The 25774-nt window shown below is 53.1% G+C and overlaps 2 protein-coding genes across 2 annotated transcripts; one reads left to right on the top strand and one right to left on the bottom strand.

The window, feature by feature from the left end:
* Nucleotides 1-22942, bottom strand: NDUFB11 (NADH:ubiquinone oxidoreductase subunit B11). Its single transcript, XM_077284103.1, has 3 exons — nt 22710-22942; nt 5353-5483; nt 1-175 (listed from the first exon to the last, which is right to left on the bottom strand). The coding sequence occupies exons 1-3, from the start codon at nt 22893-22895 to the stop codon at nt 49-51; spliced, it is 444 nt and encodes a 147-aa protein (XP_077140218.1). The 5' UTR covers nt 22896-22942; the 3' UTR covers nt 1-48.
* A 214-nt stretch (nt 22943-23156) lies between these two features.
* LZTFL1 (leucine zipper transcription factor like 1) lies at nt 23157-25654 on the top strand. The gene has a single exon (XM_077284102.1). It carries the CDS (start codon nt 23193-23195, stop codon nt 24081-24083), a length of 891 nt encoding a protein of 296 aa, XP_077140217.1. The 5' UTR covers nt 23157-23192; the 3' UTR covers nt 24084-25654.
* The last annotated feature ends 120 nt before the right edge of the window (nt 25655-25774 follow it).

Below are 25774 nucleotides of genomic sequence, written 5' to 3'. Positions count from 1 at the left end.
TGGAGGTGACACATACTTTATTGAATCGGCAGAGGGACAGTGGTGCGACTATTTATCTTCGGGGGGAAACACCAGGCTCTTCGGGTCATAGTAGTTCATTTCGATGAGAGGCAGACCCAGCGCCTCTTTCCTCTTTATCTGCCGCTCAGCTTCTCTACGAACCCAGTCCTTCATCCTGCAAGAGAAAAAGACATCAGAGACATGAGGGCATCCATTACTAGAAGACAGCAGAGACATGAGGGCGCCCATTACTAGAAGCCAGCAGAGACAGGAGGGCGCCCATTACTAGAAGCCAGCAGAGACATGAGGGCGCCCATTACTAGAAGCCAGCAGAGACATGAGGGCGCCTATTACTAGAAGCCAGCAGAGACATGAGGGCGCCCATTACTAGAAGCCAGCAGAGACAGGAGGGCGCCCATTACTAGAAGACAGCAGAGACAGGAGGGCGCCCATTACTAGAAGACAGCAGAGACATGAGGGCACCCATTATTACTAGAAGCCAGCAGACACAGGAGAGCGCCCATAGACGTGAGGGCACCTATTATTACTAGAAGACAGCGGAAAGCGAGGGACAGCGAGACTGCAAACAAGAAATGAGAGGGGGTGAGGGGCAAGACACACAGCAGCTTGGTACATGGAAGAGTGTCAGATGTGGGGGGTATACAAGTACACACACCTATGCAGGTGACTGGTCAGCAGGGAGGGGGGCACAGGAGAAAGTTGTCGGTGTGTAAAGAGAAATAGTCTGATTGGAGTGGGTGCATAAAGCAGAGATGTTATTGGGGAGTGGGTGTAATAGGGACGTTGGTTGGGGGTATAGAGTGTATAAGCGATAGGGGTAGAGACCCAGCGTTCCTTCCCTACATATAACATGCATACACACACGGCTCCTGCTCCGCTGCATTATTAAGCAGAGCCGCTATTCCTGGCAGATGCTGACACTCATTAAAGTGTATTAACAGCTTCCTCACCTCCGCTGCGAGCCCCAGCCACAACATGTCGAACTCCCACAGAGAGGCAGAAAACAGCAGCTCCCCCCTCTGCCAACACCTTATTATCCCACCCCCAACACCACATCCCTCTGATATTATGCAGTTCGGGGATCTCGCTTAGGCCCAGGATCAGTGGTTCATGGTTCATTGTGCATGGCGGATCCAGCCGCAGCCCCAGACAGCGGGCACCACAGATCTGGCCAGGGCCGGCATACATTGCGTGTTATGGAACATACCAATGCCGCCTCCTTGTGCACAGCCATTACTGATTACTCCATGCCCCGAGACTGGGCAGCATGGTGCACAGAGAAAAGGAAGGCCCAAGTTCAAAAGACACAGGGCAAAGTGTGGGCGCAGCCGTGACTGGCGAGCGCGGGCCAGGGGGCACAGCCGTGACTGGCGAGCGCGGGCCAGGGGGCACAGCCGTGACTGGCAAGCGCGGGCCAGGGGGCACAGCCGTGACTGGCAAGCGCGGGCCAGGGGGCACAGCCGTGACTGGCAAGCGCGGGCCAGGGGGCACAGCCGTGACTGGCAAGCGCGGGCCAGGGGGCACAGCCGTGACTGGCAAGCGCGGGCCAGGGGGCACAGCCGTGACTGGCAAGCGCGGGCCAGGGGGCACAGCCGTGACTGGCAAGCGCGGGCCAGGGGGCACAGCCGTGACTGGCAAGCGCGGGCCAGGGGGCACAGCCGTGACTGGCAAGCGCGGGCCAGGGGGCACAGCCGTGACTGGCAAGCGCGGGCCAGGGGGCACAGCCGTGACTGGCAAGCGCGGGCCAGGGGGCACAGCCGTGACTGGCAAGCGCGGGCCAGGGGGCACAGCCGTGACTGGCAAGCGCGGGCCAGGGGGCACAGCCGTGACTGGCAAGCGCGGGCCAGGGGGCACAGCCGTGACTGGCAAGCGCGGGCCAGGGGGCACAGCCGTGACTGGCAAGCGCGGGCCAGGGGGCACAGCCGTGACTGGCAAGCGCGGGCCAGGGGGCACAGCCGTGACTGGCAAGCGCGGGCCAGGGGGCACAGCCGTGACTGGCAAGCGCGGGCCAGGGGGCACAGCCGTGACTGGCAAGCGCGGGCCAGGGGGCACAGCCGTGACTGGCAAGCGCGGGCCAGGGGGCACAGCCGTGACTGGCAAGCGCGGGCCAGGGGGCACAGCCGTGACTGGCAAGCGCGGGCCAGGGGGCACAGCCGTGACTGGCAAGCGCGGGCCAGGGGGCACAGCCGTGACTGGCAAGCGCGGGCCAGGGGGCACAGCCGTGACTGGCAAGCGCGGGCCAGGGGGCACAGCCGTGACTGGCAAGCGCGGGCCAGGGGGCACAGCCGTGACTGGCAAGCGCGGGCCAGGGGGCACAGCCGTGACTGGCAAGCGCGGGCCAGGGGGCACAGCCGTGACTGGCAAGCGCGGGCCAGGGGGCACAGCCGTGACTGGCAAGCGCGGGCCAGGGGGCACAGCCGTGACTGGCAAGCGCGGGCCAGGGGGCACAGCCGTGACTGGCAAGCGCGGGCCAGGGGGCACAGCCGTGACTGGCAAGCGCGGGCCAGGGGGCACAGCCGTGACTGGCAAGCGCGGGCCAGGGGGCACAGCCGTGACTGGCAAGCGCGGGCCAGGGGGCACAGCCGTGACTGGCAAGCGCGGGCCAGGGGGCACAGCCGTGACTGGCAAGCGCGGGCCAGGGGGCACAGCCGTGACTGGCAAGCGCGGGCCAGGGGGCACAGCCGTGACTGGCAAGCGCGGGCCAGGGGGCACAGCCGTGACTGGCAAGCGCGGGCCAGGGGGCACAGCCGTGACTGGCAAGCGCGGGCCAGGGGGCACAGCCGTGACTGGCAAGCGCGGGCCAGGGGGCACAGCCGTGACTGGCAAGCGCGGGCCAGGGGGCACAGCCGTGACTGGCAAGCGCGGGCCAGGGGGCACAGCCGTGACTGGCAAGCGCGGGCCAGGGGGCACAGCCGTGACTGGCAAGCGCGGGCCAGGGGGCACAGCCGTGACTGGCAAGCGCGGGCCAGGGGGCACAGCCGTGACTGGCAAGCGCGGGCCAGGGGGCACAGCCGTGACTGGCAAGCGCGGGCCAGGGGGCACAGCCGTGACTGGCAAGCGCGGGCCAGGGGGCACAGCCGTGACTGGCAAGCGCGGGCCAGGGGGCACAGCCGTGACTGGCAAGCGCGGGCCAGGGGGCACAGCCGTGACTGGCAAGCGCGGGCCAGGGGGCACAGCCGTGACTGGCAAGCGCGGGCCAGGGGGCACAGCCGTGACTGGCAAGCGCGGGCCAGGGGGCACAGCCGTGACTGGCAAGCGCGGGCCAGGGGGCACAGCCGTGACTGGCAAGCGCGGGCCAGGGGGCACAGCCGTGACTGGCAAGCGCGGGCCAGGGGGCACAGCCGTGACTGGCAAGCGCGGGCCAGGGGGCACAGCCGTGACTGGCAAGCGCGGGCCAGGGGGCACAGCCGTGACTGGCAAGCGCGGGCCAGGGGGCACAGCCGTGACTGGCAAGCGCGGGCCAGGGGGCACAGCCGTGACTGGCAAGCGCGGGCCAGGGGGCACAGCCGTGACTGGCAAGCGCGGGCCAGGGGGCACAGCCGTGACTGGCAAGCGCGGGCCAGGGGGCACAGCCGTGACTGGCAAGCGCGGGCCAGGGGGCACAGCCGTGACTGGCAAGCGCGGGCCAGGGGGCACAGCCGTGACTGGCAAGCGCGGGCCAGGGGGCACAGCCGTGACTGGCAAGCGCGGGCCAGGGGGCACAGCCGTGACTGGCAAGCGCGGGCCAGGGGGCACAGCCGTGACTGGCAAGCGCGGGCCAGGGGGCACAGCCGTGACTGGCAAGCGCGGGCCAGGGGGCACAGCCGTGACTGGCAAGCGCGGGCCAGGGGGCACAGCCGTGACTGGCGAGCGCGGGCCAGGGGGCACAGCCGTGACTGGCGAGCGCGGGCCAGGGGGCACAGCCGTGACTGGCGAGCGCGGGCCAGGGGGCACAGCCGTGACTGGCGAGCGCGGGCCAGGGGGCACAGCCGTGACTGGCGAGCGCGGGCCAGGGGGCACAGCCGTGACTGGCGAGCGCGGGCCAGGGGGCACAGCCGTGACTGGCGAGCGCGGGCCAGGGGGCACAGCCGTGACTGGCGAGCGCGGGCCAGGGGGCACAGCCGTGACTGGCGAGCGCGGGCCAGGGGGCACAGCCGTGACTGGCGAGCGCGGGCCAGGGGGCACAGCCGTGACTGGCGAGCGCGGGCCAGGGGGCACAGCCGTGACTGGCGAGCGCGGGCCAGGGGGCACAGCCGTGACTGGCAAGCGCGGGCCAGGGGGCACAGCCGTGACTGGCGAGCGCGGGCCAGGGGGCACAGCCGTGACTGGCGAGCGCGGGCCAGGGGGCACAGCCGTGACTGGCAAGCGCGGGCCAGGGGGCACAGCCGTCACTGGCAAGCGCGGGCCAGGGGGCACAGCCGTGACTGGCGAGCGCGGGCCAGGGGGCACAGCCGTGACTGGCGAGCGCGGGCCAGGGGGCACAGCCGTGACTGGCGAGCGCGGGCCAGGGGGCACAGCCGTGACTGGCAAGCGCGGGCCAGGGGGCACAGCCGTGACTGGCGAGCGCGGGCCAGGGGGCACAGCCGTGACTGGCAAGCGCGGGCCAGGGGGCACAGCCGTGACTGGCGAGCGCGGGCCAGGGGGCACAGCCGTGACTGGCTAGCGCGGGCCAGGGGGCACAGCCGTGACTGGCGAGCGCGGGCCAGGGGGCGCAGCCGGAAGTGTACTGATTAAGGGTCGGTGCTTCTTTGCCGTGTGATGTTGGCGCGCGCTGTGGCAGAGACGTGCTTCTCTGCCAATTTCTTCCAGCTCAGCATGAAAATAAATAATTGATTCGTGCTCATTAGGCCTCTCCCTTAGGAAGCGTTGATCGGCTGCACAGCCATTTCCTGCGAGCGAGCGGCTGCCCACACCTGAGCCGTGGCACTAATCACTCCGCATGGTACAGTACGTCAGTGCCAGGAGTGAGGAGACCCCAACTCTGCCCCCTGTCCTAGTTATCAGACCCCACTACAGTCTCCTGAACAAGCAATTACCAGCTATATACAGCGGTTTGCAACCACATGGGTCCATGGGGGGCTTTGTAGCTAATCTACCCACCCCCAACTGGGGCAGAAGAAAAGGGGGGCCCTCCTGTCACTCCAACAGCAGCGACCAGTCTGACAACATTATGTGCAGCTTCTGTCAGGAGAAGACGTATAACTGCAATATCGTCTCCCCCTCAGAGATGACTAAGTGACGGCAGGGGGAGTTATGGCCGCCACGTGAGCGCTTTATTGGATTTATGGCGTGGTGGGTGGGAGCAAAACGAGGTTATAGGGAGAAATGAGGAGAAGAGCAACAGGCACTCACCCCCTCTCTGGAGAGTAGTGGATAAAGATGGGGACCAGCACCAGACTGACCGAAATGCCAAAGAAAAACACCAGCCGCATGTTCCGGACATCTTGTACAGGGTCGTCGCTGAATCCGTGCCAGTCTGGGTTCTGGAAAAAGAAAATATATGGGAGGGTAAACAGACATTGAGGGAAGGTGACCACACAGGAGGGAGGTGAAAGCAGCCTGAAAATATAGAAAGGGTTAAAATCAGGGCGACCATAGTGCGCAGGGCAGTGAACGTCACTTAGAGCGCAAGCTCCTGAGGCCGCGGCACCAGCGCCCGTCTCCAGACATAAGCAGGAGCCATGAAAGTGCCAGGTGCCATTATATGTGCTCATCACACGGGGGCTGAGCGCAGGGGAGAGCAGAGCCTGTGTAGCCCTCGAACAAAGGCAGCGCCACTAATGAGGAGGCCGAACACAATAGAGGCTTGCTGAAGAAAAAGGCATGAGAGGCTGAAAGAAGCTCCACTGAAGGAGAAGACACCAAGAACTAGAAAAGAAGAAGAGCGGGGGAGGGAGTGAAAGAAGAACAACCACCTCAATCACACCGGGTATGGTGGGGGCACACTGCCCTCTCCTGCTGGAAGAGGGAACAGCACCCAGCAAACTAATGGGGTCCTGTGCTGAATACCCCTCTCAGTGCTGTACATATAACCCAATAGGATCACGCATGATACCACCAGACAGGAAGACGAGGGGAACAGGTCACCAAGAAGTATCAGTGGTGCAGCCTGCCCATTACTGGGGACTGTCCAACACATCGGACCCAGATTCATTATTGCGTCCGCTCCTGTTTTGTGTCTCGTTGTCAGGGTGTTTTTCCTTCGGCCCCATATTGCTCCTTTCCATTGCGCTCATTCTGAAGTCTATTCTATACTTGTTTGTCTGGGTGCGGGCTACATCATCCAGATGTCTGAGGCCGATTCATTATAGGAGGATTTGTTGGAGGTCTCTTTTTTTTTTTAATTTTTGTTTTTACATTTTTTTTCCTGCAAATGTTCTGCAGTTTCCTCCCTGGAGGGATATTTTTCTTCAACAGAAATTTCTGTGAAAATAGCAAAAGCTGCATTTTAAAGTATCGTGGCTTTTTTTGGTATGTATGTATGTATGTATGTATGTATGTATGTATGTATGTATGTATGTATGTATGTATGTATGTATGTATGTATGTATGTATGTATGTATGTATGTATGTATGTATGTATATATACACACACACACACACACACACATGCATATACACACACACACACACATATGTGGCCGACACAGGCAGAACTACAAGCCCAGGGAGGAAAGACTGTGCCAACACTGATCAGGAGGCCATAGAGGACGAAACCCACTTCCTGCTACACTGCTCCAAATACTCAGAATGTCAGACTGCGGGAAAGAGAACTATGATGCCATGGACTATAGCCCCCACAATGGATCTGCCCCCATCCACCTCCCCTACAGCTCCTACCCAACATCCCCACAGTCCCTATCCCTATTGCCTTTATACACTTGCTTTGGCAAAACTGATGTGTATTTGGTCCTGCCAATAAAGCTTCTTTGAATCTTGAATCTATATCTACATACACACACACATATATATATATATATATATATACATACATACATACACACATATATACATACATACATATACACACACACGGACACAATGTATGAATCTTGATAAAACTCTTGAAGTTTTATGTACACAGCTCCTGAGCAGATGAATGTGTCTCCATCCTTACAACCCTGAAAAGTTGTGGAATGATGGAAATCACAGGATGGAGACATGTTACTAGTCCCCCCTGCCCTCCAATTCAGCAGCATTCATCTATGTGTGATTTATCTCCCCCCCTAATGGAATTCAATTAATTAAACGCTTTAGAAAAGCATGTCTAACCTCCGCTTTTCCTATGGTAATGAGGGCTTTGACTCTCGGGATGTAAGTTCCCCAGACTAGTCAGCCTCCTTCCATGTTATCACACCCCCTGTGGGACTGATGACAATTTGCACAAGTGGCGTCATCGCCAGCTCTTGCATACCTAGCACATGAGCGTCCCTCATTTTGGCAGCGCCCCTGCATCAGAAGCCGGGGGGCAAGCTTCCTGACTTCAGAGACGCACTTGTCCAGAAATGCAGATGACAGTATAAAGGCTTTTTTCTTTTTAAAGCGTTCAACTGAATTTCATGACACAGGGATGGTTGGTTAGGGAGGGAGTTTACACACACTGCTGCTGGACTGGAGGGCATGGGGGACCTGACTGGTTCCCTTTAAAGGGATTGTCAATTACTAGTTACATTACTAGGACAACCCCTAGTTATTCCTTATGTTTGGCTCCGTTAAAGTAAAAACACTTATACTCCCCTCCCGTGTTGGGGCTGTTCCAGAGGTGTCAGCACTCACATTCCCATGGCTCTCGTGCGGTTACGTCACGCTAACCCTGCGCCCAAACGCCGCCGGCGTCACTGTCCCCTCCTTTGGACGTCTTGAACAGTAAACAAAAGGTCAGGGCAATCCCTTTAATGGTCGTTTGAGGAAGGTTCTGCCACTGAATGTACTTGGGCAAATCATCAAGATCCGCTGTTGGCAGCTCCTGACTCATCCCCAACCAATGGCAGACAAGTCCACAGACCTTGCAGGCTGCTTACAGTAGCACCAACAACAAGCGGCCATAAGTAGTCAGCTCCTGTAGTGGCAACTGTATAAATCTGTATTGAGTGAGCGCCCCCTAGTGGTGGCTGTATTTATTATTTTATTTATTATGCTTTGCTTATATAGCATTATCTTATTCCGCAGCACTTTACATCATCATCATCGCTATCCCAGATGGGGCTCACAATCTAAATTCCCTATCAGTATGTCTTTGGAGTGTGGGAGGAAACCCAAGCAAACACGGGGAGAACATAAACTCCTTGCAGGCTGAATAAATCTGTATGTAGTGAGCTTCCTCTAGTGATGGCTGTATAAATCTGTGTGTAGTGAGCTCCCTCTAGTAGTGACTGTATAAATCTGTATGTAGTGAGCTCCTCCTAGTGGTGGCTGTATAAATCTGTATGTAGTGAGCTCATCCTAGTGGTGGCTGTATAAATCTGTATGTAGTAAGCTCCCTCTAGTGGTGGCTGTATAAATCTTTATGTAGCGACTCCTCCAATTGGTAGCTGTATAAATCTGCATTTAACAAGCTCCTCCTAGTGGTAGCTGTATAAATCCGTCTGTAGTGAGCTCCTCCTAGTGGTGGCAGTATAAATCCATATGTAGTGAGCTCCTCCTAGTGGTGACAGTATATATCCATATGTAGTGAGCTCCCCCTAGTGGTGACAGTATAAATCCATAGCGAGTTTCCAATAGTGGTGGCTGCATAAATCCATATGAAGTTAGTGCCCCCTAGTAGTGGCTGTATAAATCCATATATAGTGAGCACCCCAAGTAGTGGCTGCATAAATCCGTCTGCAGTGAGCTCCCCAAGTGGTGGCTGTATAAATCTGTATATACTAAGCTCCCCCTAGTGGTGGCTGGAGGAAAACATTTTATCATTTTAGTTCCAGGTCATGCATCTTTGATCTGCCTGTATGGCCTATATTACAGTTTGTAAATTAGGATCCCATTAATTTTGCCCTAGCGGGTCAGGTGGCTTATAAATTATGATCACTTTTAGCCTCACTAGAGCATAGAGGGATTCAAAGGTTTATTATAAAAATCCCTATACTATGGCAGAGTCCCAAAAAACGGTAATTAGACATGCCGGTAATTGTATTTCCAGGAATCCATCCTGACAGCACCATTGGAGGACGTCCTTCTTACTCTCAGTGGGACAGGAACAACAAGCGGTTAAACGGACCCTCCCCACTCCACCCACCAGTGATTTTCCAAGTACCACATCTGGATGGATGCAAAAAAAGAGAGTTTATTCAACAAATTTATATCAATGTTACATCACATTAGTTTATTAATACATATTTGCAGTGGGAGAGAAGTAGTAGTGCTGTCAGGATGGATTCCTGGAAATACAATTATCGGTATGTCTAATTACCGTTTTCCAGTTCACCACCTGACAGCACCATTGGAGGAATACCAAAGAATGGAAATCTAGGGTGGGACTACTGCATGTAATACCTTTCTACCAAAACCTAATTGCTCTGACGAAACATCTAGTTTATAGTGTTTGGCAAAAGTAGAAAGACTAGTCCAAGTCGCAGCCCTACAGATCTGCTCTACTGAAGCTCCCCCTTTCTCTGCCCATGATGTAGCAATAGCTCGGGTCGAGTGGGCTCTAAGGATATCTGGGGGATCCTTCCCCTGGACTGTATACGCTAGGTTTACAGTAGTCTTAATCCACCTAGCAATGGTTGACTTGGCTGCCTTACAACCTTTATTTGGTCCCCCATACTGTATGAACAGGTTTGTGTCTCTTCTCCAACCTTCAGTCGCCCCTAGGTATTTCAGAACTGTCTCTCTAACGTCAAGGTTATGATAGACCCCTTCCTTTGTTTCTAGGGTGTTGGCAGAATGAGGGAAGAATTACTTCCTGGTTTATGTTTGTAGATGAGACTACCTTGGGGAGAAAGGCTGGATTAAGTCTTAGGGTACCGTCTCACAGTGGCATTTTTGTCGCTACGACGGTACGATCAGTGACGTTCCAGCGATATCCATACGATATCGCTGTGTCTGACACGCAGCGGCGATCAGGGACCCCGCTGAGAATCGTACGTCGTAGCAGATCGTTTGAAACTTTATTTCGTCGCTGGATCTCCCGCTGTCATCGCTGCATCGGTGTGTGACACCAATGCAGCGATGCGTTCGCTTGTAACCAGGGTAAACATTGGATTACTAAGTGCAGGGCCGCGCTTAGTAACCTGATGTTTACCCTGGTTACCATCGTAAATGTAAATAAAAAAACAAAAAAAACAGTACATACTCACATTCCGGTGTCCGTCAGGTCCCTTGCCGTCTGCTTCCCGCACTGACTGACTCCCGGCCGTAAGGCAGTACAGAGCACAGCGGTGACGTCACAGCTGTGCTCTGCTTTCACTTTCCGGCCAGCAGTCAGTCAGTGCGGGAAGCAGACGGCAAGGGACCTGACGGACACCGGAATGTGAGTATGTACTGTTTTTTTTTTTTTTTTAACATTTACGATGGTAACCAGGGTAAACATCGGGTTACTAAGCGCGGCCCTGCGCTTAGTAACCCGATGTTTACCCTGGTTACCTGGGGACTTCGGCATCGTTGGTCGCTGGAGAGCTGTGTGTGTGACAGCTCCCCAGCGACCACACAACGACTTACCAACGATCACGGCCAGGTCGTATCGCTGGTCGTGATCGTTGGTAAATCGTTTTGTGAGACGGTACCCTTAAGACTATTCTGTCGTCAAAGATCCGGAGGTACGAATCCTGTTCCCCTAATCTCTTAGCTGAAGTGATGGCCACTAGAAAGGCTGTTTTAAAAGAGAGATTGGCTATGTCCATGTCCTCTGATAGTAAATATGGGGATCTGCACAGTGCATTAAGGACCAAATTCAGGTCCCAAGGAGGAGACGATTTCCTCACAAGAGGTCTCATTATTTGTATGGCCCTAACAAATCTTGCTATCCACGGATGGGAGGCTAATGATGAGTCAAAAAACAAACTAAGGGCCGAAATCTGTACTTTTAAAGTACTAGGCCGGAGGCCTTTTTTAAATCAAAGTTGTAAAAAGTCAAGGATTTTAGGAATGTCTGGTTTTGAGGTATCTATAGGAGTCTCTCCTAGAAAGGAACAATACCGCTTCCAGATCTTGTTATAGATCGCTGAGGTTACCGGTTTCCTGCAGTGTGGTGATAACCTCTTCTGACAGGCCTCTGGCTCTTAGAGTCAGGCGTTCAGGATCCATGCAGAGAGCTGTAGTGAATCCGGATTGCTGTGTAACACTGGACCTTGGCACAGAAGGTCCTGCCTCTTCGGCAGGAGGATAGGTGTTTCTGTCGTCATTCTGGATAGAAGAGAAAACCAGCTCCTCTTGGGCCAAAATGGAACCACCAGGATTACAGTTGCTCTTTTGTCCCGTATCTTCCTGAGTGTTCTCGGGATCAGTGGCAGGGGTGGAAAGGCGTACAGAAGACCTTCTCCCCAATGTTGAGACAGTGCGTCGACTCCCGCTGCTCCCTCTAGAGGGTGGAGAGAGAAAAATGCTCTGGCCTTTGCATCTCATCTGGTGGCAAAGAGATCTACTAGAGGTGTCCCCCACCGCTGGCACAGATTGCTGAACACTTCTGGATTTAATTCCCATTCTCTGGGATCTACTGTCGTTCTGCTTAGAAAATCTGCTACCTGGGTTTCTGGCACCCTCCAGGTGAACTGCCGAGATGGACCTGACGGATTTTTCTGCCCATCTGAAAATCTGGTCTGCCAAGTGTTGTAGAGATGGATGTCTTGGCCCTCTCTGGTGCCTTAGAAATGCCACTGCTGTTACGTTGTCGGACAGAATCCTCACGTGTCTGTCTCTGACCTGAGATTGGGCCTGGTAGAGCACTTTCCAAATTGCATACAGTTCTCTGAAGTTTGATGACTTGGCTGATACTACCAGGGGAAGTGGAGTCCAGAAATATGTCCTTCCTATGTGCCCGCCCCATCCGTACTGACTGGCGTCTGTGGTAACGGTGACACAGGGATAGAGGATCCATGGAACTCCCACCTTCAGGTTTTCCGGGATGGTCCACCAGGTTAAGGACTTCTTTACCGAAAGAGAAAGAACCATCTTCTCCAGGAGAATTTTGCCTTCTGTTCCACGATTTCAGGATTTGCTTCTGTAACCCCCGTGAGTGAAATTGGCTCCATTTCACACAGGGAGTACAGGCCGTCATTAAGCCTAGGACTCTCATTGCTTCCCTTATAGAGGGAGTGCTTTTCCTGAACCGGTATATGTTCTCAATTAGCAACATCTGTCTTTCCTCTGGTAAAAAAGATGTTCTGGTGTTAATAATAATAATCTTTATTTTTATATAGCGCTAACATATTCCGCAGCGCTTTACATTTTGCACACATTATCATCACTGTCCCCGATGGGGCTCACAATCTAAATTCCCTATCAGTATGTCTTTGGTGTTGGAATCTAATGACCCCCAAAAATTTTATTCTGGAATTTGGAACTAGGCATGACTTTTCGTAATTCACAATCCACCCCAGGTCTTGTAGAATGGAGAGTGTGAAGTCGCGGTCGATTTTGAGAAGTTTCTCTGACCTCGCCATTATCAAAAAGTCGTCCAGGTATGGTACCATGGCAATACCTTGATTCCTTAGATAGGCGACTACTTCTGACATTAGTTTGGTAAATAGCATTGGGGCCGAGGCTAGGCCGAAGGGGAGACACTTAAATTGAAAGTGATAAACTACCTCTCTGTTCGTCAGGGCGAATCTCAGGAATTTTTGGTAACAAGCATGTATTGGGACATGGTAGTATGCACTCTTTAGATCCAAGGTGCACATCACCATGTTCTGGTCTATGAGAGGAATTGTGGACTTTATGGACTCCATCCTGAATCTCCTGTACCTTATCCATTTGTTCAGGGGTTTCAGATTTATAATAGTCCGGGAGTCTCCCGATGTTTTTTTTATTGAAAATAGGTGTGAATAATGGCCCTTGCCTCTCTCTGAAATGGGTACTGGGACAATTGCTTCTATTTCTAACAACTCCTGGATGTCTGGCCACATAGGAGAGTTTAAGAGGGGAGAAGATCTGGTTACTACGAACCTTTCTGGAGGAGGACTGGTGAATTCTAATTTGTTTTTTTTTTTTTTGTTTTTTTTTTTCAATAATGTTTTTATTAAACTTTTTTAACAATACACATATAAAATGTAGACAAAAAAAGGGGGGGGGGGTCAAGGAAAAACTGAAACAAGATATAATTTGCACATTGTCGTATCAATCAGTCAATGTTACGTCACATCTCGAGCAATACGATGTGAGTAAATAAAATAATTTGCATAAACATGACAAATAAGCAAAATGACTAATTTTGAAAGGTCTGTTCTTGGGGGGGGGGGGGGGGGGGGAGGAGAACACCTGGGGGAAATGGGAGTAGGGGGAGGGGGGGAGAGCACACGGCTTCCACCTCTACATCCTCAGATTTGCATGCCCCAATCCGCGAATCATCCTCACAGAGGCGGATGACCTGCTATTGTCTGTTCCAAGAACCAAGTAGTCATCTTAAAACAATCTCTGATTCCTTGCTTAGTGTGAGTCGGAAGAATCGCTATAAATGGTTCCCATGTGGAATTCTAATTTGTAACCGTGAGCAATCACCTGCAGAATCCAAGGGTTTTTGGATATTTTCTGCCAACCCCCCCAGAAACCTTTGTAATTGGCCTCCCACTCTGATGTAATTTATTCGGTTTCCCGGAGCCTGAACCTTGGAAGATGGAGTCTCTACCTTTTCCACCTTTGGGATAGGACCATCTCCCAGTCTTCCCTTTCCCCCTGTAGTCTGTCTTCTGACTAGGTCGGGATCTACGAAAGGGCTGGTATTTTTTAGTATTTTCCTCAGGGAACCCTTTCTTTTTGTCTGAGGCTTTTTCTAATATGTCGTCTAGAATAGGCCCAAACACTTTACCCCCTGAAAACGGAATACCACAAAGTTTATTCTTTGACTGAATATCGCCTGACCAAGTTTTTAGCCAGATTGCTCTTCTGGCTGCATTGGATAAAGATTCACTTCTGGCGGCAAATCGTACGGATTCCGCCGAAGCGTCTGCCATAAAACCTGTTGCCAGCTTTAGTAATGGTAGGGATTTGAGGATAACATCTCTAGAAGTTTTAGCCCTGAGATGTTCTTCCAGATCGTCAATCCACAAATGCATGGACCGGGCTACTGAGGTTGCTGCTATATTAGCGCGTATTATTGCAGCCGAGGATTCCCAAGTTCTCCTCAACAGTCCATCTGCTTTGCGATCCATTGGATCCTTCAGAGCGGCGGAGTCTTTGAACGGAATCGCCGTCTTCTTTGCCACTTTTGCTAAGGGCACATCTATCTTAGGAACTTCATCCCAAACCTTTATATCATCTGGATTATAAGGTAAACGGAGTCTAAAGTCTCTAGGTACCACTAGCCTTTTCTCCGCCTCCTGCCATTCCTCTAATATCATGGAACGGATATGATTATTAACCGGGAAAACTTTCATGAGTTGAGCATGCAGACCGCTAAACATCTCATCTTGGATTGAGGTTTCCTCCTGAGTGTCCTGTAACTGCATGGTATTACGTACTGCATGTAGGAGTGTTACGTGTTACAGAACCACTCAGCACCCAGAATATGTTGTGCAGTTATATGTATGAATAATAGGTTCCATGTGAGATGCATCAGCCCACAGGCTGTGCCCCTGGGCAGAGAGGACCAGATATCCCCCTTCTGACCTCTCCCACCTTTGTAATTCCCACAGTAAATATCGGCAGGCTCCGGCCCCCTGCGGCTATTGAAATGTATGTCTGGCCTGCTGCTTTTCTATTGGCCTGCCCTCTGTATCTGTGTGATATATTGTGTCCTGTGAATAAAGTGTTGTGAGACTGGAAATACGTGGAAAAGCAGTCAGCTTTTATATGCTCTCATGTAATCAAGGAATTCCAGCCAGCGTCCTTCATTCAGACTCCAGCCAAAGCAAAGTGAACCTCCAGAAACACGGGGTGGTACTGAAAGAGGTACCCCAGCTTGGTAACCCCCGTTACACTGGTGGCAGACAGCGGGATGTGATACCCCTTCTACAGGAGGAAAGGAATGAATGGAAAACTACCAGAAGGTAAAGAGGACTACATTAAAAGATCTGGTGGAAGCCCGAGGGTTAATCGCCAGCAACAAAACAAAAGCGGATTTGATAGCAGCCATCATGGAACACGACAGTGCAGAGCGCCCCAATGTGAACGTGGAGGAGACTGAATTCCAGAGGGAAGTAAAGAACAGACTGGCGTTCTATGGCCCAAACCCTGCAGTAGAGATCATATGAGAGGTGATGGCTGATGTGCGTACTGATCTGAAGGAAAAGATGGCCGAGCGGACCAGGATAGAGCTAGCCAAGATGGAGATGGCAGAGCGGAGAGAGGAGAGTCAGCAAGCAGGGGGAGCTCTGGCCTCCGCCCAGGTACCTTCAACAGTAAGCCACAAAAAGATCCAGTATAATGCCTTCCGACAGTTGGGGGAGGCAGAGGAAGACATTGATGGCTTTCTGCAGGATTTTGAGCGGCAGTGTGCCCTTCATCAAGTGAAGCTGGAGGAACGGGTTCAGATTCTGGCCAGCAAGCCGACAGGCCGGGCAGCGGACGCCTATCGCACGGTACCTGATGAGGACTGTATGGACTATGAGCGGATCAAAGAAGTGATCTTGGCCCGGTATGTGCTGACACCAGAGGCATACCGCCAAAAGTTCCGCGGACTTATAAAACGAGTAACCGATACCCACGCTGAATGGGCCTGTAAATTACGGCGGTCACTGCTACAGTGGGTACAAGGGAGCCAAGCAACCACTAAGGAAGACGTCCTTCAGCTCTTCTTGTTAGAACGATTCTTTAATGGACTAACCCCCGAGACACAGGAATGGCTTCGGGACATGCGGCCAATGACTCTTGAGGCCGATGAACATCATGACGCCAGGAGGCCTCAGTTGTCCAGATCAAAGATGGTCACTAAGGGTCCGCCCATGGACCTGGAGGGCCCCAAACCACAGAAGATTGTAGGGGGACCAGCTAGAAACCCGACCTACCACAGTTCCCCTGGGGCGCGATGCCACACCTGCCGTCAGCTGGGCCACCTGCAAAGACAATGTCCCAACCGGACTCAGCATACCCAGTGGCCAAAGGCGGGAACAGCTACCTTCAGCCGGGCCGCTGTACACTGCTACCAAGGCGAAGCTGACCCGGCATTGGGGGCTACAACTAACCAAGGGGTGGAAGAAATGGAGGAAGTGCTGCATGAAGTAGACCCCGTGCAGGCAGCCCGGGCAGATAATCGACAACAGCATCGACAGGTCGTGTGGGTTAATGGGAAACGCATGCAGGGACTAAGAGATTCCGGAGCAACTTTGACCCTTGTGAAGCCTCATCTCGTCTGGGACCAAGAGAAGACGGACCGGACAGTGGCAGTCCGTGTAGCAGGGGGAGCCATACATCGACTGCCCACTGCCAGGATTCACCTGAACTGGGGAGTCGGGGATGGCCTTGTTGAGGTCGGCTTGATGGAGGATTTGCCTGCAGACGTCTTGCTGGGAAATGACTTGGGGCCCATGTTGTCTGCCTTCTCGGTTGCCCCTCTGGCTGAGACATATCCTGTGACCACCCGGAGACAAGCTTGAGCTGCGGAGGCAGAATCACACTCAGAGGAGGCCCAGGTAAGACATCCCAGCCCTACACGTATTCCCATAGCCAGACATTTCTTGGGCCACCCCAGATGAATTTAAGAGGGAGTTACTTGAGGATCCTTCATTGGAGGGATATCGTGGGAAGGCACAGGAGGGGAGAGGGGTACTGGAAGGGGAACAGTTTATATGGAAGCAGGGACTCCTCTACCGGATCACAGAGCAGCACCACACAGGGACGAGCCCCACTATAAAACGTCAGCTGGTAGTTCCCAAGAAGTATAGGCAGGAGTTACTGCGAATCTCTCATGACATACCCTTGGCCGGGCACTTCGGCGTCAGTCGCACCAGGCATTGTCGGACACAAAACTTCTTTTGGCCGGGGGTAACCTATGATGTTCGTCAGTACTGCCAGACCTGTGACAGTTGCCAGCGCATTGGCAAGAGGGGAGATCGATGCAAGGCCAAATTACACCCCCTCCCCATTGTGGAGGAACCATTTAGCCGAGTAGCGGTCGATCTGATAGGGCCTTTAGCCAAACCCAGTCCGTCAGGGAAAAGGTATATATTGACAGTGGTAGATTATGCCACACGGTATCCAGAGGCGGTTGCGTTACCTAACATACTAGCAGAGACTGGGGCGGCTGCCCTGCTCCAGGTTTTCTCACGGGTTGGATTTCCCCGGGAGATTATCTCGGACCAGGGTACCCAGTTTACAGCAGAGGTGACCAACCAACTGTGGAAGCTGTGCGGCGTAAAATCCATTAGAAGCGCCCCGTACCACCCGCAAACCAATGGGTTGTGTGAACACTTTAACGGGACGTTAAAACAACTCATTGGGACTTTTACCAAAGACCTACAGGGACAGGGAGAAATTCTTGCCCCAAGAATCCACGGGGTTCTCCCCGTTCGAACTGGTATATGGGAGACGGGTAAGGGGACCCCTAGACTTAGTGCTAGAACACTGGGAAGGGGAGGGCATCATAGAAGGGGTACCTATTGTACCCTATGTGCTGGAATTCCGGGACTGCCTACAGGAGCTGACCCAAGCTGTACGTGGGAACATGCAGGTGGCCCAGCGGCGCCAGCGCGTATGGTACGATCGGAGGGCCAGAGAACGCACCTTGGAAATAGGGCAGAAGGTCCTGGTGTTAGAGCCCACTAGGCAGAACAAGTTCCAAGCTGCATGGCAGGGGCCCTACCAGGTAGTGGGGAAAATAGCCGACACCACCTATAGTTTCGTCGATTGTGACGACCCCAGGGTTATCCGCATGTTCCACGTGAATATGCTGAAGCCCTACCGGGAGCACCCTGAAGAGGTAGTGGCCATCTGTGCACCTGAAGCAGAGGATTTAGCCGGACTTGCCCTGCCTGATGTCTTAGGGGAAAGGGCTCAGTCTGAAACATGGGAAGAGCATCTAAATCACCTAGAGACAGTATTGGACAGGATCCACAAGGCGGGAATCACCCTGAACCCAAACAAGTGTCACGTGGGCAAAGCAGAGGTTCAGTATTTAGGGCATTGGGTGGGAAGTGGGAAACCGACCAGAACCAGCCAAGATTGAGGCCATAGCCAAATGGCCCACCCCAAGCACTAAAACCCAGGTCATGGCGTTTCTAGGGACAGCAGGGTATTACAGGAAATTCGTTCCCAATTACAGCAGCGTAGCCAAGCCCCTCACTGATCTGACCCGTAAGAACCAACCCCGCCAGGTAACCTGGACCTCAGAGTGTGAGGAAGCCTTCCGCCAGCTAAGGGACGCCCTCACCAATACCCCTGTATTGGCCGCACCCGATCCAACTAAACATTTCCATGTTCACACCGACGCTTCTATGTTTGGATTGGGGGCAGTACTGAGCCAAGTCGGGCCGGACGGCCAAGAACACCCGGTAGCTTACCCGAGTCGGAAACTACTGCCCCGTGAAGTAAGCTATGCGGCCATTGAGAAGGAGTGCCTGGCGGTAGTATGGGCACTCAAAAAGTTGCAACCATATTTGTATGGACGACAGTTTTCCCTCCTAACGGACCATAATCCCCTAGTCTGGCTTAATCGGGTCTCCGGAGACAACGCCAGATTACTGCGGTGGAGTTTAGCCCTACAACCTCTGGACTTCACCATCCACTACAGACCCGGCAAACAAAACGGTAACGCTGATGGACTAAGTCGACAAACGGAACTTGTACCAACCCCATAAACTTCGGTCATCCCCAAAATGATCCGTTAAGGATCAGACTGTGTATGCCGATCGCGTCGCTGAAAAGGGGAGCCGTGTTACAGAACCACTCAGCACCCAGAATATGTTGTGCAGTTATATGTATGAATAATAGGTTCCATGTGAGATGCATCAGCCCACAGGCTGTGCCCCTGGGCAGAGAGGACCAGATATCCCCCTTCTGACCTCCCCCACCTTTGTAATTCCCACAGTAAATATCGGCAGGCTCCGGCCCCCTGCGGCTATTGTAATGTATGTCTGGCCTGCTGCTTTTCTATTGGCCTGCCCTCTGTATAATATATTTTGTGTCCTGTGATTTAAGTGTTGTGAGACTGGAAATACGTGGAAAAGCAGTCAGCTTTTATATGCTCTCATGTAATCAAGGAATTCCAGCCAGCGTCCTTCATTCAGACTCCAGCCAAAGCAAAGTGGACCTCCTGAAATACGGGGTGGTACTGAAAGAGGTACCCCAGCTTGGTAACCCCCGTTACAGGAGTTCATCCGTATCTGCTGCCGAGAAGATCTATTTCTTTCCTCTTCCTAATGGTTCTTCCCTTTCTTCTTGATCCGACCCCTCCGTATCTTCTTGGTCAGAAGAAGGGCTGGACTCCCTTGGTCTTTTCCGCGATGTTTGCGGTTCTGTCTGGCTGGTCTGGGAAAGACTCAGGCTCGAGATGGATGCCTGAACCTCCTGATGTATCATTGTTCTCATATTAGATAATAATGAGGTCTGTTCTTCGCCGACGATCTTAGATGTGCATGATTTGCAGAGCGGTTTCCGCCAGTTCTCAGGAAATCTAGCTGCGCAAATGGGACATTTATTCTTCCCAGCCTTTTTCTTTTCAGGTGCGGGGTTGGAAGGCTCTCCCTAAACTATACAGAAATCACCGAATGGGGGGCGGGTAGGGAATAGTCAGGAGGCATTGTAGCATGGCTTTGAATAGCCTACTCACTTGCCCGTGACAGCTCTGGCCCCTCAGGTCTGGCGGATTCCTCCATTATAACGGTACAATAGCCGGGTGCTCCTTATCAGGATGGCCGGCAGCACCTAATCCACATACCCCCTTTTATATTGTTTTTTACCTGGTTGATCCTGCCCTCCTTACCGCGTCCCACGCGGTCTGACCGTGATGGAAGGCCTCTCCTGAGGCCAGTGCCGTCGCTGGCATCCCTCTGTCCGGCGCTCGTCGCAACCGGAAGTGACTGGAGCCAGCAGCGGCTGCCGCGCTGAGAGCGCTCGCCGGGAATGGACGCAGCCGCATGCTGGGATCGACCACCGTCTGGTGATGGCCCCCGCATACACCCCCCAGCAAACAGGCGCCCGGACCGAGAGCCCCCAGTATGGAGGAACGGATCCGATCCCAGGAGCAGCGCTACACTGGGGAGGCTGAGGGACCCCCCATCGCAGGTATCAGCCGCAGATATCTTGCGGAAGGGAAAGGCTGGGCCCCCCGATCCCCACCATCTACACAGCACCGTCGGAGGATACGCTTGCTGTTCCTATCCACAGTGGGACAGGAAAAACACTGGTGGGTGGAGTGGGGAGGGTCCTTTTAACCGCTTGTTGTTCCTGTCCCACTGAGGGTAAGAAGGACGTCCTCCAATCAGGAGGACCATCCTGTCAGGTGGTGAAATGGAAAACCCCTTTAAAGGAAAGCCATGTAAAATAATACTCAGCTAATTGGTTAAGAAAGATCACACGACCAAATACGCAGCACAGAAAAGAATGAGCTCACATGATTCCTCTAGGCCAGTCGTCTGTAGGATCCATATAGGCTTTATTATGGCAGCGTAAATTGTTTCTCAGGCCTCTTTCATATGTCCGTGTCTCCAGTACGTATGATGACAGTTTTCTCACGTTCCGGAGACACTTACACATGTAGATCCATTCAAGTGAATGGGTCTGTGCACATGGCAGTGTTTCCACGGACTGTGTGTCTGTGGGCAGAACACGCTGACATGTCCGTTTTTAAACAGCAGCACAAGCTGCAGTGTCCCGCATACATGCACATTGATGTCATCAGGGTGACACAAACCAGAGCCTGGAAATCAGTGGTACTGTTACTGCTGTTCCCCGGCGCCGGGTGCTGAAGACGGCTCTCATCATTCTTCCCTGCGATCAGCGCTAGCAGGGGAGAATGATGAGAGATATATTCAAGTGTAAAATTAAGAAAAAAGAAATTTAAAAAAAAGTCACATCTTAACTCGACACCTAATTCTCTGAAGCCATTGTCCCCTGCAAACAAATAAAAAAACAACACTTCCCCTCACCTGTCAGTCGTTCTGTCCCACGCTGTAATCCATGTCTGCGATAAATGATTTTCAACCTGGACGGTGCCGAAATGTGACTGTCCAGGCGGAAAACTACTGGTGAATAAGCTGCTGCGAGTGCAGCATTATTGAGCAGCTGTGATATCATTGAGGTTACCGTAGGTCACTGAGGCCGAGTTCCCAGCTGGACTGCAGTGACCTCAGTGAGAATATCTCATCGCACATGATACAGATTTAGTGCAGATCTGCAGCGTTTTTTTCTGCTGCAGATCCACACTGTGATTTACAGTACAATGTAAATCAATGTGAAAAAAAAAAAGCTGTGCAGATGGTGCAGAAAAATCCGCGCAGAAATGCTGCAGATTTCAAAGAATTGCATGTTGCTTCTTTTGTGCAGTTCTGCAGTGTTTCTGCACCCCTCCATGATAAAAATCCGCACTGGTAAAATCTGCACAAAAACTGCATCAAATCTGCACCTGCGTTTTCTGCCAGGAGATGCAGATTTAGTGCAGAAAATTCTGCACATTTCCTACGTGTGCACATAAGACTCTCTCATTGTGGTAGCGGTGACCTCAGTGAAATCATCACGGTTCACCGTGAGGTCCACACTTACTGCAGCAAATCATTCTCCTCAGCGTGAGCAGTTGACTCAGGCCACCACTCATGCTGATGAACAAATGTTCGCGTGAACACTGTGGATTCTTTCAATTTCGGACAGGTGAGGGATATGGTTAATTTTTTTTTTTTTATTTTTTTTTTTTTAAACTGGACACTGGCTTCAGGGGATTAGGTGTTAAAAAAAAAAAAACCACTTTATACTCACTTTATTATATTCTTACACTTGAGTACAACTCTCAACATCATCCCCTGCTAGCGCAGATCGCAGGGAGAGCAGGCGACAATGATGTGAGCGGTCTTCAGCGCCCGGCGCCGGGGAACAGCGCGAACAGTATCATTGATTTCCAGGAAACTGTGTGGGCTTTTCTCAGGCGCTGGTGCATGTGATAAACTGATGCGTCACACAGTTACCACACGTATGAAACACATGGACATCTCCGGCACCGGAACTAACAGGACGTGTGAATGAGCCCTCAGGGCTTTTATTAGTGCACACATTTTAACCCCTGGAAGGAATTTTCCACTACCTGACCACCCCTTATTAATGGGGACAGTTTTGTCCTTGCTGTGTAGAATTGTAAGTACGTGGCGGTTGGGGCTTTTTTTTTCTCCCACTGAAGAGTATTTAAACATATTATATGGATATATTTCCACTTCTTGTAACAAACGTTGATATTGTGGCCCTGTGAGATGTGAACAGCCCATCACGGGCACCCATGATCCTGTATACACCTGCAGGCGCCTCACTCCCAGCCTCCCACCACGGGCCTCATACATAATACCACACACTGACACAAGGAGGCGCTATCCCAGCAGCCACCAATCAGATTTCAGCTTCTATTTCTCAGGTTGGGTGATACAGATGAAAGCTGAAATCTGATTGGTCACTACTATGACCACCAGTAGGGGGCGCAGTGACGTTACCTTGTCGTACATATTGATCTCGTCATGGTCGTCGTGCTCGTGTTCGGACTGGCTGCCATGACTGACCGTGACCGGGGTTGTGGCTTCAGCCCGAGGACCAGTATGAAGTCTGAATACCGGGGCCGTCCTCAGGAGGCGCGCAGCCCCGGACAGCCTCAGCGCCCGCAGACACAAGGGCATCGCCATATTGGTTCTGCTCCGAGAGGAGACTCCGAAAGCACCGGAAGAGGCGGGCTTCTGTAATAATCTACCAATCATCATTACGGAGGCACTTACCGTTGGCAAATGTTAACCAATAAAAAGCTGTATAGAGAGTCGCTTAAAGGGGCGGGACTTACAACTCGCTAGACCAATCCACGCCCACCGTGACTGCTAAGCCAATCAGATTAGTAACATCAGGCGCCATCTTTACTTTGGGCAGCAGGTTCTATAAAAGGCGAATGACAGCATAGGTAACTATGGAAACGTGCGGGGCAGGTGAAGATGGCGGAGCTGGGTGAGCACCACCGCGGAGAGGTTCTCAGTTACATGCGGTTCGCGCAGTGTAAGCGGCTGCTGCGGCTGAAGAGTGTGGCGTCCTGCTTCCAGGACGTGCGGGAGAGCCGGCTGGTGGAGGACACGTACACGGCGGAGGAGGTGTCCGAGCTGCTGAGCGGCCTGCAGGCGGTGGTGCTGAGCGAGATGGAGCTGGAGCTCCTCAACTCTGCGCACACCAATGTGCTGCTGCTGCAGCAGCTCTTCTCCCAGGCCCAGCACTGGCACCTGCGGCTGCGCACCGACATCTCCGAGCTGGAGAACCGCCAGCTGCTGGAGCAGGTGGCCGAGCTGGAGAAGAGCCAGGAGCTGGGGCCCTCAGCCAAGGGCCCCCAGAGCAGCAGGCCCAGACTGGTCCCCCTGAGCGACGGCTCCGCAGACCTCCTCCACAATCAGATCGGCCGACTGCAGGAGGAGAACGACAAGCTCCGCGCCAGACTGCGCACCCTGGAGAGCCAGGCCACCGCCGCCCTGGACCACAAGCGCAGCGCCGAGCGGGCCCTCCAAGACCTGCAGGACCAGGCCCAGCACAACCCCCAGGACCCCCGCCACCTGGAGGACCCCCGCCATCTGGAGGACACCATGGCCAACCTCAGGCTGGAGTTCCAGAAGACCCTGGGCGACCACACAGCCAACCAGAGGGGTCTGGAGGAGAACCTGACCACGACCAAGCACGAGCTGCTGCGAGTCAATGAGCAGCTGCTGATGGCGGAGAAGGAGCTGGACAAGAAGTTCCAGGAGACCGCGGCCTACCGCAACATGAAGGACATCCTGACCCGCAAGAACGAGCAGATCAAGGAGCTGCGCAGGAGATTGTGCAAGTACGAGCCCGAAGACTGAGCCGGGCCGTGACCGAACAGTGCGACCAATGGCACCGACCGCTCTTGTGCGGGTCATCGCGTCAATGACCATAGTCTAGAAATGATCCTCACGTAGAGACTTCTACTCCGCCGATCCCAAGCTGACCGACCTCGCCAGCCTTTCCTGGTGGCTGGCAGGGCATGATGGGAATTGTAGTTAAGCCCACCCTCCAATGATTGCGGCCACCCCTGTGGGTGGCGGTGCACACAAAGCCATAGGTTAGAGGACAACTTGCTGATTCCTGTTGGTCTGACCGCTGAGACTTTCACTAATCCTGAAAATAGCGATTCATTGTCTATGGGCTGCCGGAGATGGGGGAGCACAGTACGGCCATACCTGGTACCATAGACAATGAATGGAGTGGAGGTGCGCATATTCGACCACCATGTCCAGGATTGTTGGGGGTCTCAGTGGTCGGACACTCTGCAACAATCTTATGTATATGGACTAACATTTGGTCTTAGGGAGGAAAATCCCTTTAAGGGTGCCAACTTTTAATAGCTGTCATCAGCGCACTGGTTCCCCTACAGCTATGCTGTCCGCCCCATGCACCCGTAAACTCGCCGTGGCCAGATGTGGGGAGGAAGCTGCTGCAGACACATCTGGTGGCCAGTTATCCTGCGGGTGGGAGTTATTGGGCATGTGTTTCCCTATGTCCTCTGACATTGTGTGAGGGGGCGCAGGAGATCCCCATGGTGGTGGATTCTGCAGGCTTCGCCTCTAGCAGTGTGTGACATCCTTGCTGACATCATCCCTTGTGGACCCTCCTTGCCCTTCAGGGCATAGATCTATGCTGAGCCCCTAAGGGTGTGTGCACGTGGCATCTAAGACGCCGGCTCTGTATTTGAAGCAGTAGCTGCGTCAGGAGACCGCTGGCAGTGTCTTTTCTGGCGTCTTCTGCAGCTGTTTTTTTTTTCTTTTTAGTCCTTATATGTGTCGATTTCTAAGCAGAAGCCCCCAGAATAACAGAGCGGTCACGTCTTTTAATCCCAGCACTGCTTTTGAAGTTTGAGGCTGTTAAAAGAAGTGACAGAAGATGAAATATGCACAGCGAGTCATTTTATGCACGTTCATTATTTTTTGTGTTTTTAAGGTGGATTCCATCTGAAAAAAACTGTGCACATATCCTAATGCTGTGCTGACTGGCTCGCCCTACAACTCATGGGGGTCCGACCCTGCTATAATAAGGGTCTTAATCTTTCTTGTATATTGCATTTATGGGGCCGGCCCCTCACCCATCACTCTCCGTTCCTCATGGGCTGGAGCTGGGATCAGTGGCGGCTGGAGCTGAGTATACCCCGATCACCTCTGGTCACTGGCAGCCATCCAGCCTTTGCCACGTTTGGTTCCATGTATTGTTTGTGTTCTTACCTGTTCTGATTTTAAAGGACTTCTTTTACAGCCCCTGTGTATCCTGACCTTCAATGGCGGCCCTGCCCGATCTAATGTTCAGGCCATCTCCATCTGGTGATACATGGATGTGTGTAGCTATTAGGATTTTTGTTTCTGCTTTACTCACTTCATTAAAGTGTTTTTGTTTCTGATTTTTACATATGTGTTATATCTACAAGAGATGCCCCCCAAAAAAAAGTTACTTCCAGGACTGGAACCGGATAGGTTTTTATTTTAAACCTCCGAGCCTAAAGATACTTAATGCAGAAGCAGGACAT

This window comes from Ranitomeya variabilis, chromosome 2 (genome assembly GCF_051348905.1).
Source record: "Ranitomeya variabilis isolate aRanVar5 chromosome 2, aRanVar5.hap1, whole genome shotgun sequence".
Classification (NCBI taxonomy): Eukaryota; Metazoa; Chordata; class Amphibia; order Anura; family Dendrobatidae; genus Ranitomeya; species Ranitomeya variabilis.
This window is presented reverse-complemented; position numbering and strand designations above follow the sequence as displayed.

Bases quoted from the DNA above. Each gene is read 5' to 3' on its own strand.
- LZTFL1 (XM_077284102.1), top strand. From the start codon at position 23,193: ATGGCGGAGCTGGGTGAGCACCACCGCGGAGAGGTTCTCAGTTACATG.
- NDUFB11 (XM_077284103.1), bottom strand. From the start codon at position 22,895: ATGGCGATGCCCTTGTGTCTGCGGGCGCTGAGGCTGTCCGGGGCTGCG. The intron at 5,484-22,709 runs GTAACGTCACTG...TTCTTTTTCCAG, and splicing joins AGATCAATATGTACGACAAG to AACCCAGACTGGCACGGATT. The intron at 176-5,352 runs GTGAGTGCCTGT...TTTCTCTTGCAG, and splicing joins CACTACTCTCCAGAGAGGGG to GATGAAGGACTGGGTTCGTA.